Here is a 22,633-nt window from a genome sequence, read left to right as displayed (position 1 = left end):
GCTGGCGTTTTGAGTATGTCGGCATGAAGGGAAACACATAGAAGAAGAAAGTTTTTACCTTTTTGAAATACAGTGGAAAGTATTTTTATTTTAGAAACGCCAAACCTATTTGAAGATAACTTATAATAAATGGTTCACATTTGTCCCGCCCCAAATCGAGCAATCTCGATACGGCTCGTCAACGTCAAGTTAAAATTAGCCAGACCGCAGCTTCGTGATATCGGTTTGGATTTGTCGGGACAAATGGATTCCTTGTACCTACTGATCGACTCTGACAAAAAAAAGTCATGTCATGTATTTTTTTCAAGGTTGTTTGGTACCCCAAAGTTTTGCGATGTTGGTTGGCCTAAGTTACTTTATTTAAACTTACTATTTATAGTAGGGCGGGACTGAGATTAAGTTATAAAGTATATCAATTAAAAATCCATGGTTACTTGTACAAATATTAAATATGTTCTCAACAATTTTTCTCTACTTTTCCATAGTTGTTATTGGATAGAATTTTGTCCAGATCAACCGAGCTGATAGTGTTTTGTTTTTATTAGGTAGGTATTAATTATACATATGTATATTCGAGTACGAAACATCAACAGCCTGCATTGAGTCGCTTTCAGTTGGCTAAATGTGGTCTGGCTTCAGTCTCGACCACCCCCGCGTAAGCGCCGGCCGCGCGTGCTGTATGGCTGTATCCCTACCTGTTGTTTACTAGTCTTCAAGTGCTTCTTACTAAACTATTGACCGACTAATATCTGTCTATTCCCTTTATCTTGAAGGGCTATTGAATTTGTTTTGGACTTATAAAGCAAAGTTATATAGTTTTGCTTTGTCATCAATATGGTAAGTTTATGATGTTTTTTTGTTGAGAACATAAGCATTGTTTATTTTCTTTAATATTTAAGAAGGTTTAGCTGTTTAGGTACGTATTGCAACTAGGATATTTAATGTTTTTGAGCTCCAGCATGGCATTTATAAAAACATCACGTCTGTGTTTACTATAATGCAGACAAAGATCTCTTGATCCAAGTCTAGACTCTAGACCGGTTCGAAAGCGAGGGTTTTGTCCTGTAGAACCAGATTTGTGATTTTTGTTCCCGCCTTTATATTCAAAGTATATGGCTGTTAATTTTATTGCGGTACATTAATAGCTAAATAAAAAAAAGATAAATGCAATCTTGGCGATCTGATACTTAAATAAGAATCGGTACCGAATCACCGTATTAAGAGTCTTTAAAATGTTCTGTTAATATTCTGACTGAACCGAATATTTGTAACAAAAAATTTTTTACCGCAAAAATAGTTCCGGTTTCTACGAGTATCTGTTTCCACATTAAATGTCTGACACGTAACGTTTAAACTAATACAGGTATTCTAAAAATATATGTTCATTAATTTTACATATATTGTGACTAACTTTTTCTCAATAGGTTTTTACAAATTTATATTAAGCTTGCTTTGGTCAAACATTGCACTCAAGATTCGAGCCAGTTCTCCACATCTGATTATGCTGAAAAACGTACTTAGGTAACTTCGGTGCCATTGTACGAGTAGTGTAGGTACTTACGTAGGTGGTCATGCCACAGGAACTTTCTTGAAAGCAGCGCAACCTTCATTGAGTTAAAATTGTGTCGATAAGTACATGACGTCTCTAAAGAAGAGTAGTCAACAGTAAAAAATTGTATCGAAAATGAAAACTATGTCAAATTCCTACTTATTTCAACATTATCGTTACATTACCAAAGAACCTATCGTATAGAAACGCCTGCGCTACGCTTAATGCGGATTATCGCTGACCACATAAGCGTCGCTTTTACGACTAAATTACCCACATTACGGACTAGCATCATCATGATCACTCGCCCTGCCCAACTGCCCAGGTCATCGTTGGTCCGATTATCATTGTAGCGTGAACTTGGCATTCACAACCTTTACGTACGTACTGAAGTCTTTAACCACATTCTTTGCGCCTCGTTTTTATAAGACGCCTTTATTATTCACAAGTGCTGTGCGAGAATTAAAGTGCCGTTTTATTTCGTGGAGTACACGTTTTTAATATTATATTGCTGTGTTATTCGTGTCTTTCAGAAGTAGTGTAAGTATACTACGGGATCCTTAGGTTATCTTATACCTTTAAACGAGCAATTCTTGTATATATGTATATATATTTCGGGGATCTCGGAAACGGCTCTAATGATTTCGATGAAATTTGCTAAGTGGCGGTTTTCGGGGGCGAAAAATCGATCTAGCTAGGTCCTATCTCTGGGAAAACGCGCATTTTTGAGTTTTTGTATGTTTTCCGAGCTTTAGCTCGGTCTCCCAGATATTGAAAGATTAAGTTTTGACCATAATATCATTTTATATACAAGATTTTTACGACGAATGTACTTTTCTTAAAAGAGGCATCTACTGCTCATCAAAATAATTCTGACCAGCCAACTTTCAATGATGTTGCGTTGTTTTATTTTACCTAGAAAATTCTGTTCCTATGGCCACCTTAGGTTTTCATCATCTAACTAGCCAGATCGCCCATAACCAAAACATTGCGTTATCACTGATCCATTATAATGTTAGATTTGAGCTCAATCAGACATGTTGACATGTTTCAAATTTCAAATCTTTGTCGCAAGATTTAACCTAAATATAAGGCTTAGCTCCTAATAAAGAACTAATATTTAACTTAAAAAAAACCATTCCGACTTGAATAAATGCTTGAAATAATTCTCTTTAAAGATCAATAGTGATATTGCCCTTCATAAGCAGAACCCATTAATTTAATTTATTAATATGAGTATTCCAAATGCATCTGCCTTTTATTCATCTGATAAAGATGATAGTTATTAAGTAGCCAGCTAGCCAGAGCTGCAGACAGCACGGGCGTCGAACCCGTTAGATCGTTTTTCGAGCGACGACCTTGCACTGCGAGCCATAGGAATCTCAGAATAGGATTTAAATAATTAACACAATCAGATGAATGAGCAAATTGGCCCATGGGCAGCCGTTAATTATATCTATTACTGATTTATAAGAAAGAAAGTACCGGTACTGAGGAACGTTTTGTGTTAAGAGACACGTCATATTTTTTACTTGCTACAATTTTTCGTGGTTACGGTAGTTTGTTAAAATTCTACCTGCTGTGACACTTGACGTATTTTCCATGGAATTGGAACTGGCTCCGGAACATGCTGCGACACTACACCAAGGTAAAACACCAACAGTACTGGTCTAGCCTAGGCACTTACAGGCAGGCGAAGGAAGCCCTCCCGACAATCAACCCCTGTCTGTCACGCAGGCCACAGCTCCGGCTACTAACTGGGGCCATAACTGGCCACGCCCCACTAAACAAGCATTTATTAACCCTATTACGTGCTACAGATAGCCCCCTCTACAGGGCATGCATGGAGGCAGAAGAGATAGCCGCCCACGTCATTCCCGAATCTTGGCAGAATACCGGGCACAACACCTCGGTTCGCCGGGGTCTCTTCCAGAAGTCGTCGGCAACATCAAGGGTCTGCTATTAGGCTTCTTGGAAGAGTTGGGTTGGCGAAATTAGTGCCGACAACCCATCACGCAAAACAGGCGCAATAATATGACGTGGAGTTGCGGAAATAAAGCCCGCGACAGCCTATAACCTATAATACCTACCCTTCATGATAGTCAGCATCGGTAACACCGTAACCATCGGATATTAAAGTTATCTGAAATCCTGTGATTCCTGTGTTATTTTCTCTTCATAAAATAGTTAATCTTGATACTTCGACTAGGACTATTAACGGGTAGGGTAACATCGAGTAAATCTTGGTTATAATCTAGAATAATCACGTTTAACATGAAACCGGTACTATATTTTGACCGATGACTGCATCACAATGACGCAAGTTCAACTTTTTCATTCTTATCTGGTTTGCAACCTACGCTTTACGCTGTGCCTAAATGGCATCAAACCGGATCTTATGAAAACATAATGTTCTTATTCAAACTTAATGCTGCCTCCAAGAGATTTGTAGCAAACTTAACCTACATTTCCGTCACGTCTTCCTCAGTGACGTCAGTTATTTTTCCACACAATTTGCTGAACGTTTTTCACACGGTTCTCCTCGGCCTATTTCTTGAAAGGGTTATTGTTTGCAAAAGAAGTTGTCGTCTTTGAGGGGAAACCGAGGCTCATCCTGTTAATTCCCCTCATTTTTCAGGCGATATTTTACGCTTAGCCAAGAAAATGAATTAGATCTAATTTTTCTTTTTCGCCGTAATTGTTGATAAATAGTACATTACTGCAGAGGCTGGGAAGTAAGGGGTTGCCGGCCGAATGCATATATACGGATAGTTATGAGGCCGACAACCCCTTTTCACGCCGATGTATGTATAGTGCTTTTCTCAAACATGCAATGAAATAAACAAAGAAATCTCCACGAAATCAAAGTTTTATTTCTAAAGCAACTGAAAGTAAACTAGGCACTTAATATAACTACCACCTATACCTATCTTTATCGCTCGTGTCGTATATTTTACGCATGTAGTTTATCAAATGATTACATAAATTTTCAAGATATATTTATGTATTTTTTATTGTTTCGCCTTGCATCCGTCTGACTGTAGTTTTAGCCACATAACTAAGATTACATAGTTTTTTATGTTGATATTATGGTTCACATACATCGCTGCCTTAAACATGGAGTATAATTAACAGGTATTCATTTAATATTTTCGTCGGAACTCATATTAAATAACACAATCAACAACGCACAATAAATCCAACAAAATAGAATTACAGAATGAAAAATGTTCAACTTTACCTCCAGAACGATAAAAAAAAATACCTACGCGTGTTTGCACCTGCTACCTGCGCATCTTTGTATGAAATTTCATTACAGACCTCTCGTCTAGCCGCGCCTGAGACGTGATACTTCCTAGCCTAATATGAAGATCATAATATCAATATTTTATTGCATGTTTGAGAAAAGAATAAAATGGTTACTCATCTGGTTTCCTTTTAATCTCCTTATTGTTCTCGTATTTCTCTATGTTCCGCTGATGATAGACATTGGACTTTTTAGCTAGAGTGGGGTCAATCGCTGGCCAGTTTCATATAAAAAATAACTGGGACACGGCGGTACGTTACGGTTTAGGTAAAGTTGCTATTCTATTTCAAACCATGCCACTCCTCCGCGCGACCCATTGCCCTATGGTTTACGGCGTACGTATACCGAGTAACCGTTATTTTTATGATAATTTAATAAGATATGCATAGTTTATGTTACGTGTCATCGTTCCTAATAAAAAAAAACATGTGTGTGTTGTGTGTATGTGAGCTTTTCTATTCATTTCACTATACTGATATGAAAATAATGACTTATTCGGCTATTGTTGTAAGCCATTAGATAACCTATATTACAGCGGTCTGTTTCAAATTCGCACTTAGCTACTGGAGTGTTGCCAATGTGAAATGTATTGGACCCGCTTTTGCTAGCGACCTCCCAGGCGGAGGCAACGATGCATTTTAATAGCGCGGGCTGCTGCGGTATTGCTGGTAATTGAACAAACGATAAACTCTACCAAAGAACTTACAAAATAATCTTCACTACAGATTTTTTATTGGTTTCTTAATATTGGTCTATAATATTTACAATAACTTACAAAAGTTACGAAGCAGATGTAAATAATAGGTTCCTCTTGTCTTGCCATTAGTGCACTTTCACCTTGTTGTCCAAATAAAGGTTTGTCAGCGTCTCCTAGATGAAGTGCGTCAGTAAATTCTCAAGAGCTAGCACCGGATGAGAATGACTATGAAATTATGAAGAGGTTAAAAGAGGTTCGGCGATTCTAGACTTAGGACTATACGCAAAAAAACAAAAGTTTTTCTGTCTGTAAAATGTACAAAAAAGAAAAGGTCACTCACACTTACGTCGAAGTCGTTTTGAACTACAAAGTACATCCGAGACTTACATGAATATTCCTGGTACTGTTCCTGCAGATCCTGGTAACAATCTCGTCTTCAGTTCCGTTTGTTTGTGGACGTGTATTTCTGTCCCGCGCCCGTACATGTTTATCGTCTAGCAATAGGCCGGTCGTAAACGCCGCGTACGGTAAACTCGCGGCGTGTTTAGTTTCAGCATCCGAACCGTTTACAGACACATCAATTAAATTTAGAATTGCTTAACGGAAATTGCCAATTTGCTTATGTTTATGAGAGCAGTGGTAGCGATTTATCAAACATCGCACATAAAAATTGTTGTGTTGTAAAAACGGTATCCTTAGGCTAAGAATTTCGTAAAAGTAAAAATCCAGTCTGAGGATGTTTTCAAGTCCTTCAAATCAAGAGCTGTCACGTGTTTGTGTTTAGGTACCTAAAGCCCACTTGCACCATCCCACTAACCCAAGGTTAAGCGGTTAAACCGTTAACTCAGTGTCAAATTGTACTGGAAACCATGGTAACTCCAGGTTTAACTGGCTAATACCGGGTTAGTGGAATGGTGCAAGTGGCCCTAAGAGGGTTTACTATGTTGCCGTGGCAGACCGTCAAAACATAACAGTTGAACGCCAAGCTTAACTCTAAGCTTCTTATTCGTGATAGTATCTATGAACTGTATGATATTCATTCCTGTTATGTTTTTCAAGCGGTGTACCTAAATAAGACTTACCTATTCACGATTGTTTACATTAGAGCTTACAGATTGACACTATCCATTAACAGCTGACAATAGCAGTCTCCAGCGGCGCCTATCTAATCTATGTAATCTATGAACTGTATGATATTCATTCCTGTTATGTTTTTCAAGCGGTGTACCTAAATAAGACTTACCTATTCACGATTGTTTACATTAGAGCTTACAGATTGACACTATCCATTAACAGCTGACAATAGCAGTCTCCAGCGGCGCCAGATCGTCGCGGCTTATTGCGAAAACTTGCCCGATATAGGTTACTCTTGCGAGACCTTAAGCTAGGTACGTGTATGGTTTAAGTTGCGTTTTGTTTAATAGAGGATGTACCTGTTTGTCTTTGTTTTTGTTAGGACTTGTAGATAGACTATCCACTAGCCGTTCATAGATGAACAGTCAGTGAAGTGACAATGTCAGATTTTAGCGGCGCCGAATCGTCGCGGCTGCGATAGCATGTTACGAAAACTTGTCTCACCGCGATATAGGTTACTCTTGCACGAACTTTAACGTTCAGTCTTTACTCGGCTAAACCTTCGCTTGTTCGACCACAATAACTTCAGCAACAGCAGTATATCACAGAGATTTATGATTGGTTTTTGTTCGACGTTAAGATGTAATAAATTGCTCTTTTCTTGTAAGGAACTTGGGAATTAGATCACGCACAATACGAGCATGTCTAAATCAATTCATTCGAGTGTTACAGAGTAGGTATATTACAGAATTGTTTAAATATAATTTTCCAGTTAGATTCAACCATGAATGTAAAAACGGAAGCGGAAAATAGCGTTTGTCGGTCAACGGCCGCGGATATTTATTGGAAGTAAACCTCAAAATGGCAACAGCCAACAATGGCAGTTCGCAACATGTGAAGCTATATAAGACCCTAATTGAGGGTGACCTGCTTACCTTTAATTTGATATAAAAAAGGGAAAGGTAGTGAATTCAAACCTTCATGGCGCTCAATACCTATAGTCATCATAATAGTGATTAGAAAAAATAAAGTCAAAGGCTAAGTTCAGTATTTTGTATGTTGTCGAATTAAGGGTTTTTATACAACGCTTGCGGCGTCTATTTGGATGTGTGCAACACGATGATTGAATAGGCTTTGCCCATAACTAATCCGAATTGCAGTATTGTTCTTTTTATCTTTTACGAGAGAGGCGATTCGTGCGCCGTAATGTGATTGATAGAGACCGGGCCGATTGAAATCGCTTCCACCACTTTCCCGGACGTTGCCGGTTTTGTGCCTTTAGCTCGTCCATTGTATGCAGTCCTCGTTACTCGTGGCAATCACCGTGATCTACGGTGATGTAACACTTAATGAGCCCAGGTGACTGGCGGCTAATACGAAAATTGACGATTTAAGGGGATTCAAGAAATTGTGTTTCGGCCGTGCAGTTGAAGTGTCATTTTCGAAATAGAACCTATAATAAAATTCATCATCACTGAAAAAAAATTAATTCGATTTTTTTCTCGGCTATTTCTTTGTCCAGAATTGAAAATTTATTAATTCTTGCATCGGTTAGTTTTGTTTTTTTTTTTTCTAGTTATAATTAAGTGTCCTAATAACTAACTGATGACATACTTATAATTGATCAATAAAACATGTATTAATAATTTATTAATGACAGCAAAACCGATCGACGTTGTAAAGCTCAAATTATTCTATATAGTTTCAATTTCCATTCAATAACGAAACCTCGATTTCGGATTTTTTTATGGACAAAACGACCGCACACATATCCCCTTAACGAACGTTAAGAATTAAAGCTCGCCTTTAAACCAAATTGCCTCTTAAGTGACCAATTAGACTATTACACGATACCTGATGGTAAATGCAGCCATTCTGTTCAGTGAAAATAGAAGAGCGTACGATCAATATGCAGTCGTCGTCGTCTGGATACAATGCAAAACAATCACGGTGCAACGAACTTAGAAGGAAGGATCCTTGCCTTAAAATGTCTATACTACCATAAATGTTTCAATGTACTTATCGACGGAAAGTGATTCACGAATATAATGTTTTGATTTCATCATGACTTCTGAATTGGACAGAGCTGGCATATTAATATGCTTTAGTGAAGCATGTGGTTACTGGTTGGTAAAACAGACACAAGACTGTCCTAATTTATTTATTTAACTACAGAAAATCCTTTAAGGCATAGCCATCAACGATGGATGATTAGATGGACTACGGTATACGAATGTTAACTTGGGGAGTGGCTAATAAAAAAACATCAGCGACATTTTAATTTTCTGTGGTTCTGGTTCCTTTCATTCACGATTCGTTCCATCCGCGTCTCTCTAAATTACTCCTCTCGAATATACTGTTTAGATCATAATTTCCGAACTTGGCCCAGCCTATACTTGCCCGGAAGTAATATGGAATTGTCAGAAAATAAAACGGTCCTAATTTATTTATTCAGCTAAAGAATACAGCGACAAATAGGGGCAGCGTTCGGTGCATGTTATATCTTGAACACGTGTGTACAGAATCACATGCACGTGCTCTTGACACAGCTGACGGCCGCGGCCCTGGGGGCGAGTAAATTTAAAACAAGCTTATAACGTGTAACTGGTAAATTATTAAAATTATAAACTTGAATTATGACCTAATATGTAGAATTAGCAGGCATTAAAATAGTTATTATAGCTATATACTATACGCTGCTTTCATTTTTGCAATTTAATAAATTTAATTTGTTTTGAAACTTTTGAAACAGGGCGATAATTGATTTGTTACACTTAGTTACAATTAAAGTTACCATTAAATAAAGTATGTGAAAATCAGTCATTTCAGTACAGCCGTTTCCTGTTATCACAAGTAATATTATTACCAATGTTTCTAACGGTTCTTACACCATAAATGTGTAACTGTATGCTGATATTTTATTGATAAACATGTGGCCAGTATCCTTAATTATGTTCAGTTCATCCCATATCAAGCTTATTTCAGTTAGACGTGTTATTTTGAAAATGGTGGTCGGTGCGGTGCCCACTGCCCACCCTGATGGTTAGTTCGCTATATGCTATATGTGTTTTTCGGTCTTTTTAACCTGTAACTAACATTCATTACAGTCTTCGCACTAAGTGTTCGCATAACAATAATAATAGAGTTCGCGTGTGGCCGTGCTATACCAGGTGCTATCATTCCTAACAAACAACATCATTAACTTAACCAATAAAAGCATGATCTTTAAAAACGTCAAGTGGGTGCGGATCTGAAGGTCTAGTTATACTAGAAATGTGGTTTGAGACGAAATGTAGGTATTGTGAGTTAGTGCATGCTGTGTCGGTTGCTGCGGATGTTGCTTATTTAGCGAGTCGTGCGGTCGTGTATCGTTAGTGCGGTCTGGGAGACCGGCCGCGGCCTTCACCCTAAGTGCGACCGATTCTCATCATTCTGTGCATTGTGTTGTGTTTTATTTCCGACATTTATGTGAATATAAATAAATAAGTAGCATCAGTAGGTCTTTCCGGTTATAAAACGTACCTTTTGACGGAAAACTTATTAACCTCGATTCTGTTAACAACCTAGGGTTACTATACTACAAAGACTGATTTTACGTTAGTGGCAATTATTAGACTTAGATAGTAAAACCTGAAGTTATTCGTTATTGGCAATAACCTTAGGAAACACCTATATTTTATAAGTGTTAAAGCGTGTTTACGGTTTCTTAACTAAAGAACGGAAATAACAGCAGAAACCGACCATTCCTGTAATAAAACTCAAAGGATGCTGTCTTATGGCTTATAGTAAATAGTGGCAATGTTAACACTGGCCGTAAATCATTATTAACTGGGACTTTATTTTCGATAGAGCTATGCGGAAATGCACCTTGAACACCATGCAGTCCAAACAAGCCGAAATGAAATATCGGTCGGAAATTTCGATGTAATCTCGCTCGGATCCGACGACTGATATAATTCTTTTCATATTTTATGCTTCTCCAGTTTCGTTTGGCCGTAAAATTAGTAGAAGAATTCGTTTCATCTTATTTCAGATTCTACATCTACACTAAAACCCCAAATAAACAAAAAAATATTGCATCACATACGGTTTACAAAAACCGTTATTTGTTCGTTCGTGCACGTAACACGTTGGAACATGTTTGACGATCAAATCTGTATCGACCACAACTTGCACCAACCACAACTATCGGACTGATCAACGTCACTCAGTGACTCATCATTGAACTATGAAACTTCCCATACAATACAATTTGGCGAAGTCTAACGATTACCGACGGTTTGGTGCAACCCACCCTGTTAATCAACATAATTAGTAATATAATATTCTTCATATAGGTAGGTGTGATTCTTACGGATTATTAACGCGCTTACACCTACAAAAATGGTCATCTAAACTGTATAACGCTGCGCGTATGCCGGTCAAAATACACAAATGGTTTTCGGCTCTGGAACCCTACACAGAACATGGCTCGACCGAAACGCTCTCGGCTGGTTTTTTATATATAATTTTGGACATGGAATCGTTCATTGAACATGTCTCTGTGAAGAAACTTAGCTGACAAAGTTGACAAGATAACAAGTTTTCATCAAACGATGTGCCATAGGCTCCCGACGGAACGCTAGGCACGCGACGAGTGAGGAGATATAAATAGACACGTACAGTCTCAAAACCCAGCCCCTCTGTATAAATTTGTCTGGATCAAACACTAAACATAGCCATGATCATATTTAACAACCAAATGGAGCGAAATTCTTGCTCCCTAACGAGTTTGTGCAGTGTTTTTGTTAGGGGTTTGTTGTCTGGCGCAATATTTTGTCTACATTGTATTTTTTGTGTTCAAATCGTTTATTTACCACAATCGATATTAGCTATAAATACAAGAAGAACATACATAAGTGTCCATAATTCTCAATGTTATTATGATGAAATTAATGTGGCTACTACTAGATATTACTAGGTGCAATGCTGTAAATACCTGTTTAATTTCAACATCTGCAACCTTTTATTGCTGAAAGGTGATACCCGCGTTTTCCAACGTCATTAAAACTACCTATGAGGTGGTTGGAGTATATAATAACTACGTATAACTTTTATAACCAGAAGTGGCTTACTTGCGTAAGTTGTTTCACATGTTGAAAAACACTTGCGTCTTATTTAACTAATCAAAAGGGTTACTTCGTAACTTGAACTGCTTACCATTGTTTGGTAATTCTAGTACTCTATTAACTAGCTCGTTAGTACAAAACAGAAGAGAAGGGACGCTTCGTTCCGTATATACGACAGCGACATTAAATATATCCGTGGATCATTGAATGTGGGTAATTCTCATGTAAACCGCCATAGATTATAGTTTATCTGACGTTAATGGTAAACGAAACGATACTCTTAGTTCGTTCCGGCCTCGTGCGCCGGGGATCTGATTGCAATACCAATGAACACCCGACCGAGGCATGACCAGGTCAGGTCACCCAATGATGCGGATGCAATCTCACTGGATGCAAACGCATATTCAGACATTTGTATCATGACACCAAGAGTTCAATCCCATAGTTCAATACATAAGTGTGACTGCGACGCACGGATATTGAAATCAAATATATAGGCATCATATTTTAAGTATCTGAATATGTCTGTTTGTTATACAATGAAGCAAGCGTAAAGAGGTGTTTTACAAACGTTACGGTTGTATACACAATACAGTAGTGATTCATGGGCTGTTAATTTGTAATTGATTGTAAATACCGACGACCGATCTAGCCTAGTGGGTAGTGACCCTGCCTGTGTAGCCGATGGTATTGGGTTCGAATCCCAGTAACGGCATTTATTTGTGTGATGAGCACAGATATTAAATATTGTCTACGTCAAAGTTACTGGAAAATATGCTCAATTGACACAGATGTTTCTGTTATCCTCAAATAGCTCATATAATAGGAATAGTGAACCATTGGCATGTGACAAAATAATTAGGCTACATTTATTATTTTTTCAATTAACCGCAAAGTACCGATTCCATGGCGTATATAAAATGGCACGTTCATCAATATACGTTCGCTATCTGCTGGAGATAGCGTAGTTCTCTAATACCTACCTATATTTGAAGTCGAAATATTTTACGAGACTTGACTGTGTACAAATTTGCCATGCTTGTATCTTTAGACTTATTTCTCAACTCAGCCCTGTCAGAACTAAGATGACAATATCATAGAGTAACTTATACTAGAGCGATACTGTCATAGTAAATTTTGTAACCCCAGTAAATTCACTGCCATCTGTCGACACACTTTAAAACTAAAAATGAAGATTTATAAAAATACGATAAAATGTATTTAAATATGGATAAATGATTTTTTTTATTTGCATTAATTATTTTTATGATTTTGTCCCATGTTGTTTCACTGATATGCGTTAAAATTGTTAAATAACAAACGAAACCGTCAACGCCATCTATACGGCAGTAGGCCAAAGCTAGTAGCGCCCTCTGAACGAGAATCAAATTTTCTTGATTTTCGAGGCACGTTTTTTCCTTAGACTGTATCCATCTATTACGGAGTTATATCTATCTTTGACAATATTGACAATCGTTTTATTATACAAACGCTAATCGAAAAGTAAAAACATATTGGGATTATAGATGTTAATAAACGTCACGTGATCCTTTCTATACATTACGTAAGTTTTGATTGGCGAGGTCTCTAAACGATTGTTACTTTGCTAGGTCCTCCTGATGAAACCTCGTAGAGCCGTAGAGCTTTAAGAATAGAACCCATAGATTTATTTCAAAGCCGACCATGTGTACATTTCCACCGCTTTCGTGCAAGGCTGCATCACATCGTCACGAGCACTGCTCCTTCTACGGCATTCTCGTCAATCCAGATTGGAGAATCAACACATGCGCCATATGGCTGCGCCGGTCAAGGCCGGCTTTCTGGGTCGGCACTCGACAAGCTCAAAGGAAAACTGCTGGCGATCCTTAGTATAGTGCCTCAAGTACCTGTTTATATGGCGAACAATTAAGATTAGAGTTTTATGGGTAGTTAAAGTAATTAATACAAATGTTTTTGTAAAATCGTCCATTGCGGACTTTTTGACTATGTTGTGTTAAGGTCAGACACTATTAAAACACATAATCAGTAAGGGTTAGATGCACTTCAAACGTGGATGCCCTTTCCTTTTCTTATCTAACTGTTGAAATCTCTAACCTATATAGAAAAATATATAAAATGTATACGCACAAGACATAACTTTAGAGCTAAATGATACATTCATAGTAGGGCCCGTAACATGATTAAGGTGAAGTAGTAATAATAATAATAAACCATTTATTTAAGGCAAAGCCCATAAAAGTGTTAGTAATTAGGTACATGTACAAAACTTACAAGACTATTGTTAATAATGATTAAGTAATACAGAACAGAACTAAGTTACAAACACAGACACAACCGGATGAGCACAAAGATACTTAAATGTAAGGTTTTCTTTGGTTTGTTTTGATTTGATTAACACTGTCAATAAAATAATAAAACCAATGTTCTTTTTGCTCTTTCGATTCAGATAACTCGATACAACAACAACAATATTGACATGTTTTTTTTTCGTTCACAGAATGACCCTTGTTTTAGTAGTCTTATGCTTGAAGTTGCGACTTGAAATCACTTGCCAATAGAGGTAGTCAAGCTCAACCGAAGACAATTCGAAAGTCATTAGAATAGCGACAGCTGTCCCGATCTGTTATCTGATTTTACGCTTATTTGGTGCACTTAAGCATTCAAATCATTGCTTTCGCTACGAGATAACTAGGTCTGATTAGGTGTTTAAGTGCGTATGATTGACCTTATACAACATATTTTGGATTAGGCGAGGTATGTAAAAAAATCCAGCAGCTTTCCAATCCAGTAGCTAACTAAAGCAAATCTTTCCATATTATAAGTATTAGAGCCTTCAGTGAAATGGAATATATTTTATGATAGGTAGATACGTATTCAACTGAAATTTCCCATCTAACCGGATTCGTCAATACTGGACAGGATATTACTGTCTGCGAAAATTTAATCATTCCCTTGAAACTCCGTTCAACCATTTTTAGGGTTCCGTACCCAAAGTGTAAAAACGGGACCCTATTACTAAGACTCCTCTGTCCGTCTGTTTGTCTGTCACCAGGCTGTATCTCATGAACCCTGATAGCTAGACAGTTGAAATTTTCACAAATACTAAACAGTACGGAACCCTCGGTGGGCGAATCCGACTCGCACATGTCCGGTTTTTGTCTTTATAGTCGATAGGCGTAGCACCTATCCACCGTCATATTTTCCACAATAGCTCGTTTATTACAGGCAAAAATTCTCCAATTTACACCGTTACTCAGTTATCAAACTTTCTATCCAACTCGGGTTAATCTCTGCCATAAATATCCAAACAATTGGACTTAACTTCCTTAGCACCACTTGCATTAGAGATGAAATTTAAATCTTGGCGAAAGCTCCCACGCCAGTAGTTTAATAGGCTTTTCTCTACATAAGGAACACATAACTTAGTATGTCAGTTATATTAACAACATTTTTTATTCTCTAGTAGTCTAGTACTATTGTACAAATATATAGTATAACAGCTTAATGGACATAAATAAGCAGTACATGTAAGAAAATTGTTTTAACCTGTTATTATGTACGATTTCCTGAATAGTGGAAATAAAATCTAAAGACTACCGGTTCTACCTGAAGTCGTGTTTACTTCCTAAGAGCGATTACTTTTAAACTGTCGTAATTGCTAGAAATAACAGCAACGTTTTTAGCACATTGACGACGCATTGATGTGTTAACAGGCGAATGTTTGCGATACTTATTTGCTCATTATTCTATTCAACGAACCACAAAATGTGATAACTTCCAGTATCTAATATGCCAATAAATCGTCTAGCGGAAAATCTGTTATTGCGAATACAGATAGATCATGAATGAAGATGAAATACTGAGGCTGTGCGTCCGATCAGCCTTCAGTTATTGCACGCGATATTGAATCTACCAAGCAGAACGTATAGCCAATTTGCAGGTCATTATAGATCCAATTTTATGATATCGTTACTGATCGTGCTAGCGGCCCTACGAAGTCTAGTTTAATAAACATGGACCTAAATCGTTCATACATCCATATTTATTACATAATTTCAAGTTCTTACCTGTAAGAAACATCTTTCAAACTCGTCGAACTAATAATCAAGTTCAGCTCGCCTTTGCGCCCTCTGTTACATAGCGTTCTGCCTAGTTTTTGTCATATTTTTTTGTCCTGTACATCTGCAGCTGCGGGGTTGATTAGCCAGTGTAAGACTATAATCTTGCTAATTTATACTTAGTCTGTTTATATGGCATTGGTAATGGGTACAGGAGTATGTGAAATTGTTAGGTTGTTAGCCACACATGGTGACGCGCGCCCCTCCCGTCGCACGGCAGTCTTTTATTTAGTACATTCAGTAGACAGTTTCATCCGCGCCGGACTTGCACGTTGACGCATGTGTACAAAATCGTAGCTCAAAAGATAATCTGCTTCCCATTGCAGTAAACATTACCGTATTCGTGAAAGTGTCTTATTGGAAAGTTTTATTGGATTACGTTTTCTGAACAACATTCTGTTCATGTTTTTCTGGAAGAGAAGGTAATACACTTTTAAACTGTTTTAAACCGAAACGGATGTACGAATTCAAAGTAATTGGAAGTATTTACTATATCATTCTAGTTTGAAGGCCTTGATGGAATGCATTGTTCAGTACCTAGTTGAGCAAGATCGAAAAACTACTTACAGTACTTTGCGAAATTACATATGTTTTATCACCTGTAAAGTTTGTGTACACATTAACAGAGGCTCTTTCAACCGGTATGTCCCCTAAATATGTCGGTATGAAATGCATTACAAATTTATTTTTACATTCGTATTAAGAGAAGGTGAGATATTACCATAACCCGTATCTAATGGCGCCATGTCCCGAGTTGTTTATTGCCTGCGTATTTGATTATCTTTTATCATATTAATATTGCTATAATTATCCTATCGTGCTACTATCGATAATTCTATCTTTATTGATCTTCTTTATGTAAATTTTTATTGAAATGATATTATATTGATATCACCACAAACATTGTTTTAAATGAAAATCATGACCCATTAAAAACAAACCGGTCCGTATTTTAGAACGAACATTTGGCTAAATTGTTAGGGGTTAAATTACAGAGACAGTAATGTCAATGCGTCAAATTTCACAACTTTATCTCCGTATCTTTAAAATCTTTACGATATGTTCGTCACCACAACATAACATACTACATCACGTTTCCCAAAAATCTATTGTGGTAATTTAACATTCCCATCTCCCATAGCCATAACGAGGGTGCTCATTTTAGGGGAGACTGTTAAACAATAATAAAACCATCACCCATTTCTGCCCAGGTAGTTTGCCGCTCGAACGCAGTGAGACCGAAATGGTGCCTTTCACCCGAGTTAAACACTACTTTTCTTTTCGAATACGAGGAAAGTAAAATACATGTGCATTTAAAAAAACACGGCTAAGTATAAACTTCAGTAGTATTTCTTGAGGGTACTCAATTAACAATTTAGGTGAAAATATCGTTGTTTATGGAATGGGGAGTTAATTATCAGAATGGAAATTGTACAACAAATCCATTAAAAACCAAAATTTTAATTGCTTGTCTTAAAAAAAAGAAAAAACGCACTTATAAAGAATAGTGCTCTAGAGCAGAAACGTATAATTTTCTGCACACTTTTTGGGACAACAACTACCCACTTTCAGAGCTTTATTATTATTATTTATTTCTCAAATCATAAAAGTGTTTTCTGTGACAACACATTCAATAAGCAAACTCGAGCCTCGACTGATTTATCTAATCTTTCGCTTCGCGAAGAGGCGTCAGCTTAGGCGAAAAATCGATGCCCCATTTATTTACATAGCCCAAGATATCATTTATAATCCTGACACTGTTACGAAATTCGATTTGTGTAAATGCAGGGCCGTTAAGGCGTGGGATAGCGAAACTCCCTATTATGAGGGAGGACGGCAAATAATATAGGGCATGCGTGTTCCTCTAATTTTTCAAACATACGGGCGTTGCGTGATATGGGATGTGAATTATGAGACGTACTTACGTAAACATAGGGCCGTTCGTTTCTGGTGCAGCTGTTTAAAACGCTTTATTATATTGGAACGAAAAATAAGAGGAATGGCTAAATATGTGTTTGCCGACTAGTAATTTATCAGACAAAATTACACATGTAAGTAAATAATAGCTGCTTCGCTTCTGCCATCAAGTCTTAGATTTATTTACATACAAGATATTTACAGTGGTACTAAGTAAACGAAATTAATAACTAGCTTAAATCTAAATCTTAATTCTTAGATTATATCTATCTTCATAAACAATAATATTTTTATAATCAATTTCACACATGTAGCAAGCGTGAATATGTTTTCATTATCACGATTAAAATATTGTTGGCATTTGGCACATAATAAGAATGGATCAACATTTAAATTCAAATTCATACCTACTAATTTGTATATTTACTAGGTGCTACGCTACACCGATTGACCTTAAGTTTCACAGAAATATAATTCAACCTTTACGTGAAGATTTTACCTATTACGGTTTTATTGATGCTAATAGGAATATTATATAATATGTTTATAGATTTTACTGAATTTGCTTATCACTAATCGGTTTTATACGAGTATTATACTAACAATCACCATAAAACTTTCTCGAACCTATTTTAATCTAATGATTATTTAATTATTAAAACTCTACGGGTCGTAGGGCCTATAATTTTTGTGATGTGACGTCAGTCATTTGCTATTCCGGTTGTCAGTCGTCGAATAAATATTGGCAAATGGCCATCATTAAAACTTATTCATCACTCAGTCATTTTTGTTACTAACTGTGTTGGCTTGTCAACGAATTTACAACCAACTGAATGTACTTACATACATATACATTTTGATTATTCATAAACGCTTATCGAGTCCTTCTGACATTTATCTTTTTTGGAAAGAGACAAAATTTTACAGAGGTTGCTAAGTTTTATGAATAAGGGGAATATCCATGTACCTATAAGTAAGTGAACAGCTGTAGAAATACTGTCGAGATTATACCAGCGATATAAAACATAAATGTATGTCGAAGCTCAAGCTGTTAAAGTAGAATTATTCATTAATAGCTAATCCACCATTGCAAATTACATTGACCTTTCGCAACATACACACGCTTACGTGTTTTAGCACGGTTCCCCGTTTTAATTGACTCAGTCTTTATTGCACCGAGCCCTTCATCCGGTCCCGCCCTGTCTGCTAATGGCAGAAAGGGGTTCCACATGCGACGTACAACGTGGACTACAAATTACAGTGTAATATCACCTGTTTCTTGACGAGGCCACAAGTTCATATTTAAACAGATATAACTGTCTTCTATATCGCGCGGACTATGGTATATCGTCACTGAATAATTTGATAAAAACTCGTTTCTTATTCTGTCAATCAGAAGAATAATGTGGCAACTATGCATGGGATGCATACAGATATTCTGCCTTTCAACTTTGAGTAGCGATGTGTGATACGAGTTTTTTTCAAAGTATTGACGATAAGGACCCCCGTGTGGCCAACGGCGGCGGCTTGTAACGCCAAAGATGATCGCACGTTCTTCTAAATCCAAACCCTTTACAATAATTTAAGGGATAAATGTACAGAGTCAGGAAAGATTTGTATGCAGGAGTGCTAAGCTGATAGTTTTGCTGACCATATCCATCGTTGTCCACATTCTATGTGAGCTTTGGCTATCTGATCTTACTCATTGCACTACCAGAAAATTAACGCCTAAATATAGTACTTAATAAAGTTTATAATAACGTTATTATACTATCTACTCTCCCAAATTGGACTCGTCCAAATATAAGAAGAGCGTTGGCCGTTGACATAACGCTGTACTCACCCATACTAAAAATACAATGCCTAATTTCACTTGTTTCTTGACAACTTTACGACAAAGGGCACAGGTTCAAATTGAAGCTGGTGATGCATTGATGATGTGGTTAAACAATTTATTGTCTTTATCCTTTAAAATATGCTGTGGCTTATCGAGCCACCACGATAACGGTCGACACTCGCTTTATTGGCTATGCGTGCCGCCTCCTCGGGGATGTCTCAATAAGCTCTGTGCCTTGTTATATAACCCAATAACCTTTAATGTTAACATACTTTTTATTTTTCGTTGTCGTTTTGCACATCGTTGACAAAATTTTAATGTTCGATAAAGTTAAGTTGATACAGTTGCAAGTCTCAATGACCATTTATTTATTATTTTCCTTATTTTTATTTTCATGAAGTATGATGAAGTATTACCAACATTTTTATCAAAGGATCCGTAGAAATATCACTTGTTAATAAACTTTTAGTTAGTTGTTCCTTTAGATCCTCAAAACGAACATAAACGCTTTGAGAGAGACATACCTACTCAACAGTAATTTACTAAGCGATTTCGTAACAAGCACTCGTGCTGCAGTAAAAGACGCTAAACCATAATAAATGCCTACTCTATTTAAACAAAAACATGTCGATTTGTGTTAGACTGTTAACCATCTCTCCGATTTGACCGGGCTTTGGCCCCGCTGGTTAGTGCTCAGAAAATGTATTTACATAGCTCTGTTTATTCGCCAGATTGGATAAACATAACATTTGCTAAAATACTCGTCCTCTGGCTGTCGAACTCGAATGTGGTACATCGACCTTGCTTGATTTAGGATCGTGCAAATAGAGCAGAAGAAGTATCTCTTTTTAGGGTTCCGTAACCAAAGGCTAAGGGTAAAAACGGGACCCTATTACTACTTTTACCTACCTTCTTCTGTCTGTCTGTCACCAGGCTGGATCTCATGAACCGTGATAGCTAGACAGTTGAAATTTTCACAGATGATGTATTTCTATTGCCGCTACAACAACAAATACTAAAAAGTACGGAACCACCGGTGGGCGAGTCCGAAATTTGTGTTGTGTTGTGACGGGTATCGGTTTCATACATTTAATGGTCATCAGACAAATGTGAACGCAATCATATTAAATGTATGAAACCGATTTACGATTGGATAAAAGCTTATTTTTTGTAGCGTGACGGTTTATTTGCACGAATGTTTCTCGGTAATAAATACCAGTTTATGAGATCAATCTTTAGAAAGACTTTTTACGAATTGGTGATGCCGATGACAGTGAGTGTTCCAACACTTCCGACTTGGGGAATAAATGTTCAAACATTTTAAGTTATCGTTGTTAGTTTTTGTTGCCATCAATCAAAACTAGTTCTTGCAAGTTTTGTTGATGATATTTACCTCTACATTTTAAGCAAAGATAGATATAACTCCGTAATAGATGGATACAGTCTAAGGAAAAAACGTGCCTCGAAAATCAGGAAAATTTGATTCTCGTTCAGAGGGCGCTACTAGTTTTGGCCTACTGTCGTATAGATGGCGTTGACGGTTTTGTTTGTTATTTAACAATTTTAACGCATATCAGTGAAAGAACATGGGTCAAAATCATAAAAATAATTAATGCAAATAAAAATAAAAAATATCTATATTTAAATACATTTTATCGTATTTTTATAAATCTTCATTTTTATTTTTAAAGTGTGTCGACAGATGGCAGTGAATTTACTGGGGTTACAAAATTTACTATGACAGTACCGCTCTAGTGTAAGTTACTCTATGATTTTAAGTGATTGCAGCTTAAGCTAGAGCGTAGACGCTTCGTGATCATTTTCTCACTGCGCAATAAGTATAGAGTTTTTGTTCACTTAAAAATTCCAACCAAATTATAGCCGCCCCGCGCTACGAACATCTTAATTGTTGTTTACAAAGTGCATCTTCTCTATTACGTTTTATGGGTGAATTGTAAAAAAAAAATACATAGTTAAGCAGCTGTAATTAGTCGTAAGTTAATTGACTCCATTGTGTTACGAACATTAAGTAGTTTATATTTAAGTTACACGCATGAAAGTGTGTTGGCTCATGCTATAAATAAACTCATGTGTGTATGAATTAAGTACAATTAATACAATACAATACAATGTACATGGTTAATTTTCATAACACAATGAAATCATTTAACTTAAGACTAATTACAGCTCCTTAACTATGGTTAATTACGTACAATTTTTTTGCAATTCACCCTTATAGCATCATCTACTTAAGGTATTGAACTTATTTTGTATGTGTGCAATTGTTAGTCGAATCCTCATCAAATCAAGCTGTCATTCCGTCTATATCTTACCAAGTATCAAAACCTTAAGTATTAAGGTTTTGATGGCGGCATTTTAACATCATACACATATTTCGCAAAATTTTACAGCAATTTACCTTCTTATGAAGAGAAAAATATTTTTGAAAGAAACAATGACAATATTATCAGTGTCGAGAAACAATGACAATTAAAAAATAATAAAAGAAAGTCCATTCATCCGTTTCTTTTCCATATGTTCCTAAAATACTTTTTTGTTACATAATTAGTAATTACACATATGATCTGGGAGGTTTAGTCAAACAAGAATCCTGAAAACATGTTAGTTCAAAAAAGATGGTTGCAGTTTGCTACATAAAGTTTATTTTGGACTAATCCTATTCATTCACCGAGCTTTTTTGATTAAACATCACAAAAAGCCCTGGGGTTATTTTTTTCCCCACGTATTCTCGAGCCTCGACGTTCATGAAAAGGGAAGGATAAATATTTGGCTTTTTTTAAAATAAATATTGTTCTTATCGTATCGAAGCTAAAACAAAACACGCGTAAAACGTAGATAATCTAGCACACAACGCGAGTTTGTGTATCTAAAATGCCTGTGACGAATGCGAATGGCGTTTAGATGAGATTCGTTATTTTATTTATATGATGTTAGCAATTGTACATTAACCTAGATGCGTGCTGCAATAGTTTGGCGTTACTTGAAAACCGATGGCGACAGATGGA

General features: G+C 36.7%; 1 protein-coding gene across 3 annotated transcripts in view; it reads left to right on the top strand.

Moving 5' to 3' along the window:
• LOC134741990 (uncharacterized) overlaps window positions 1-22,633 on the top strand; it is a 58,840-nt gene that overhangs the window by 12,213 nt on the left and 23,994 nt on the right. Inside the window, exon 1 of one of the 3 annotated variants that reach the window (XM_063674907.1) lies at window positions 15,898-16,275. The exons of 1 other annotated variant lie outside the window; for it this stretch is intronic. In XM_063674907.1, the coding sequence (XP_063530977.1) occupies window positions 16,256-16,275 (20 nt within the window). In that variant the 5' untranslated portion in view covers window positions 15,898-16,255. Of the gene's footprint in view, window positions 1-15,897; window positions 16,276-22,633 lie in introns of those variants that run through there. One more of the 3 variants, XR_010127915.1, reaches the window with a different exon arrangement.

The sequence above is a fragment of the Cydia strobilella genome, chromosome 6 (assembly GCF_947568885.1).
Source record: "Cydia strobilella chromosome 6, ilCydStro3.1, whole genome shotgun sequence".
Classification (NCBI taxonomy): Eukaryota; Metazoa; Arthropoda; class Insecta; order Lepidoptera; family Tortricidae; genus Cydia; species Cydia strobilella.
This window is presented reverse-complemented; position numbering and strand designations above follow the sequence as displayed.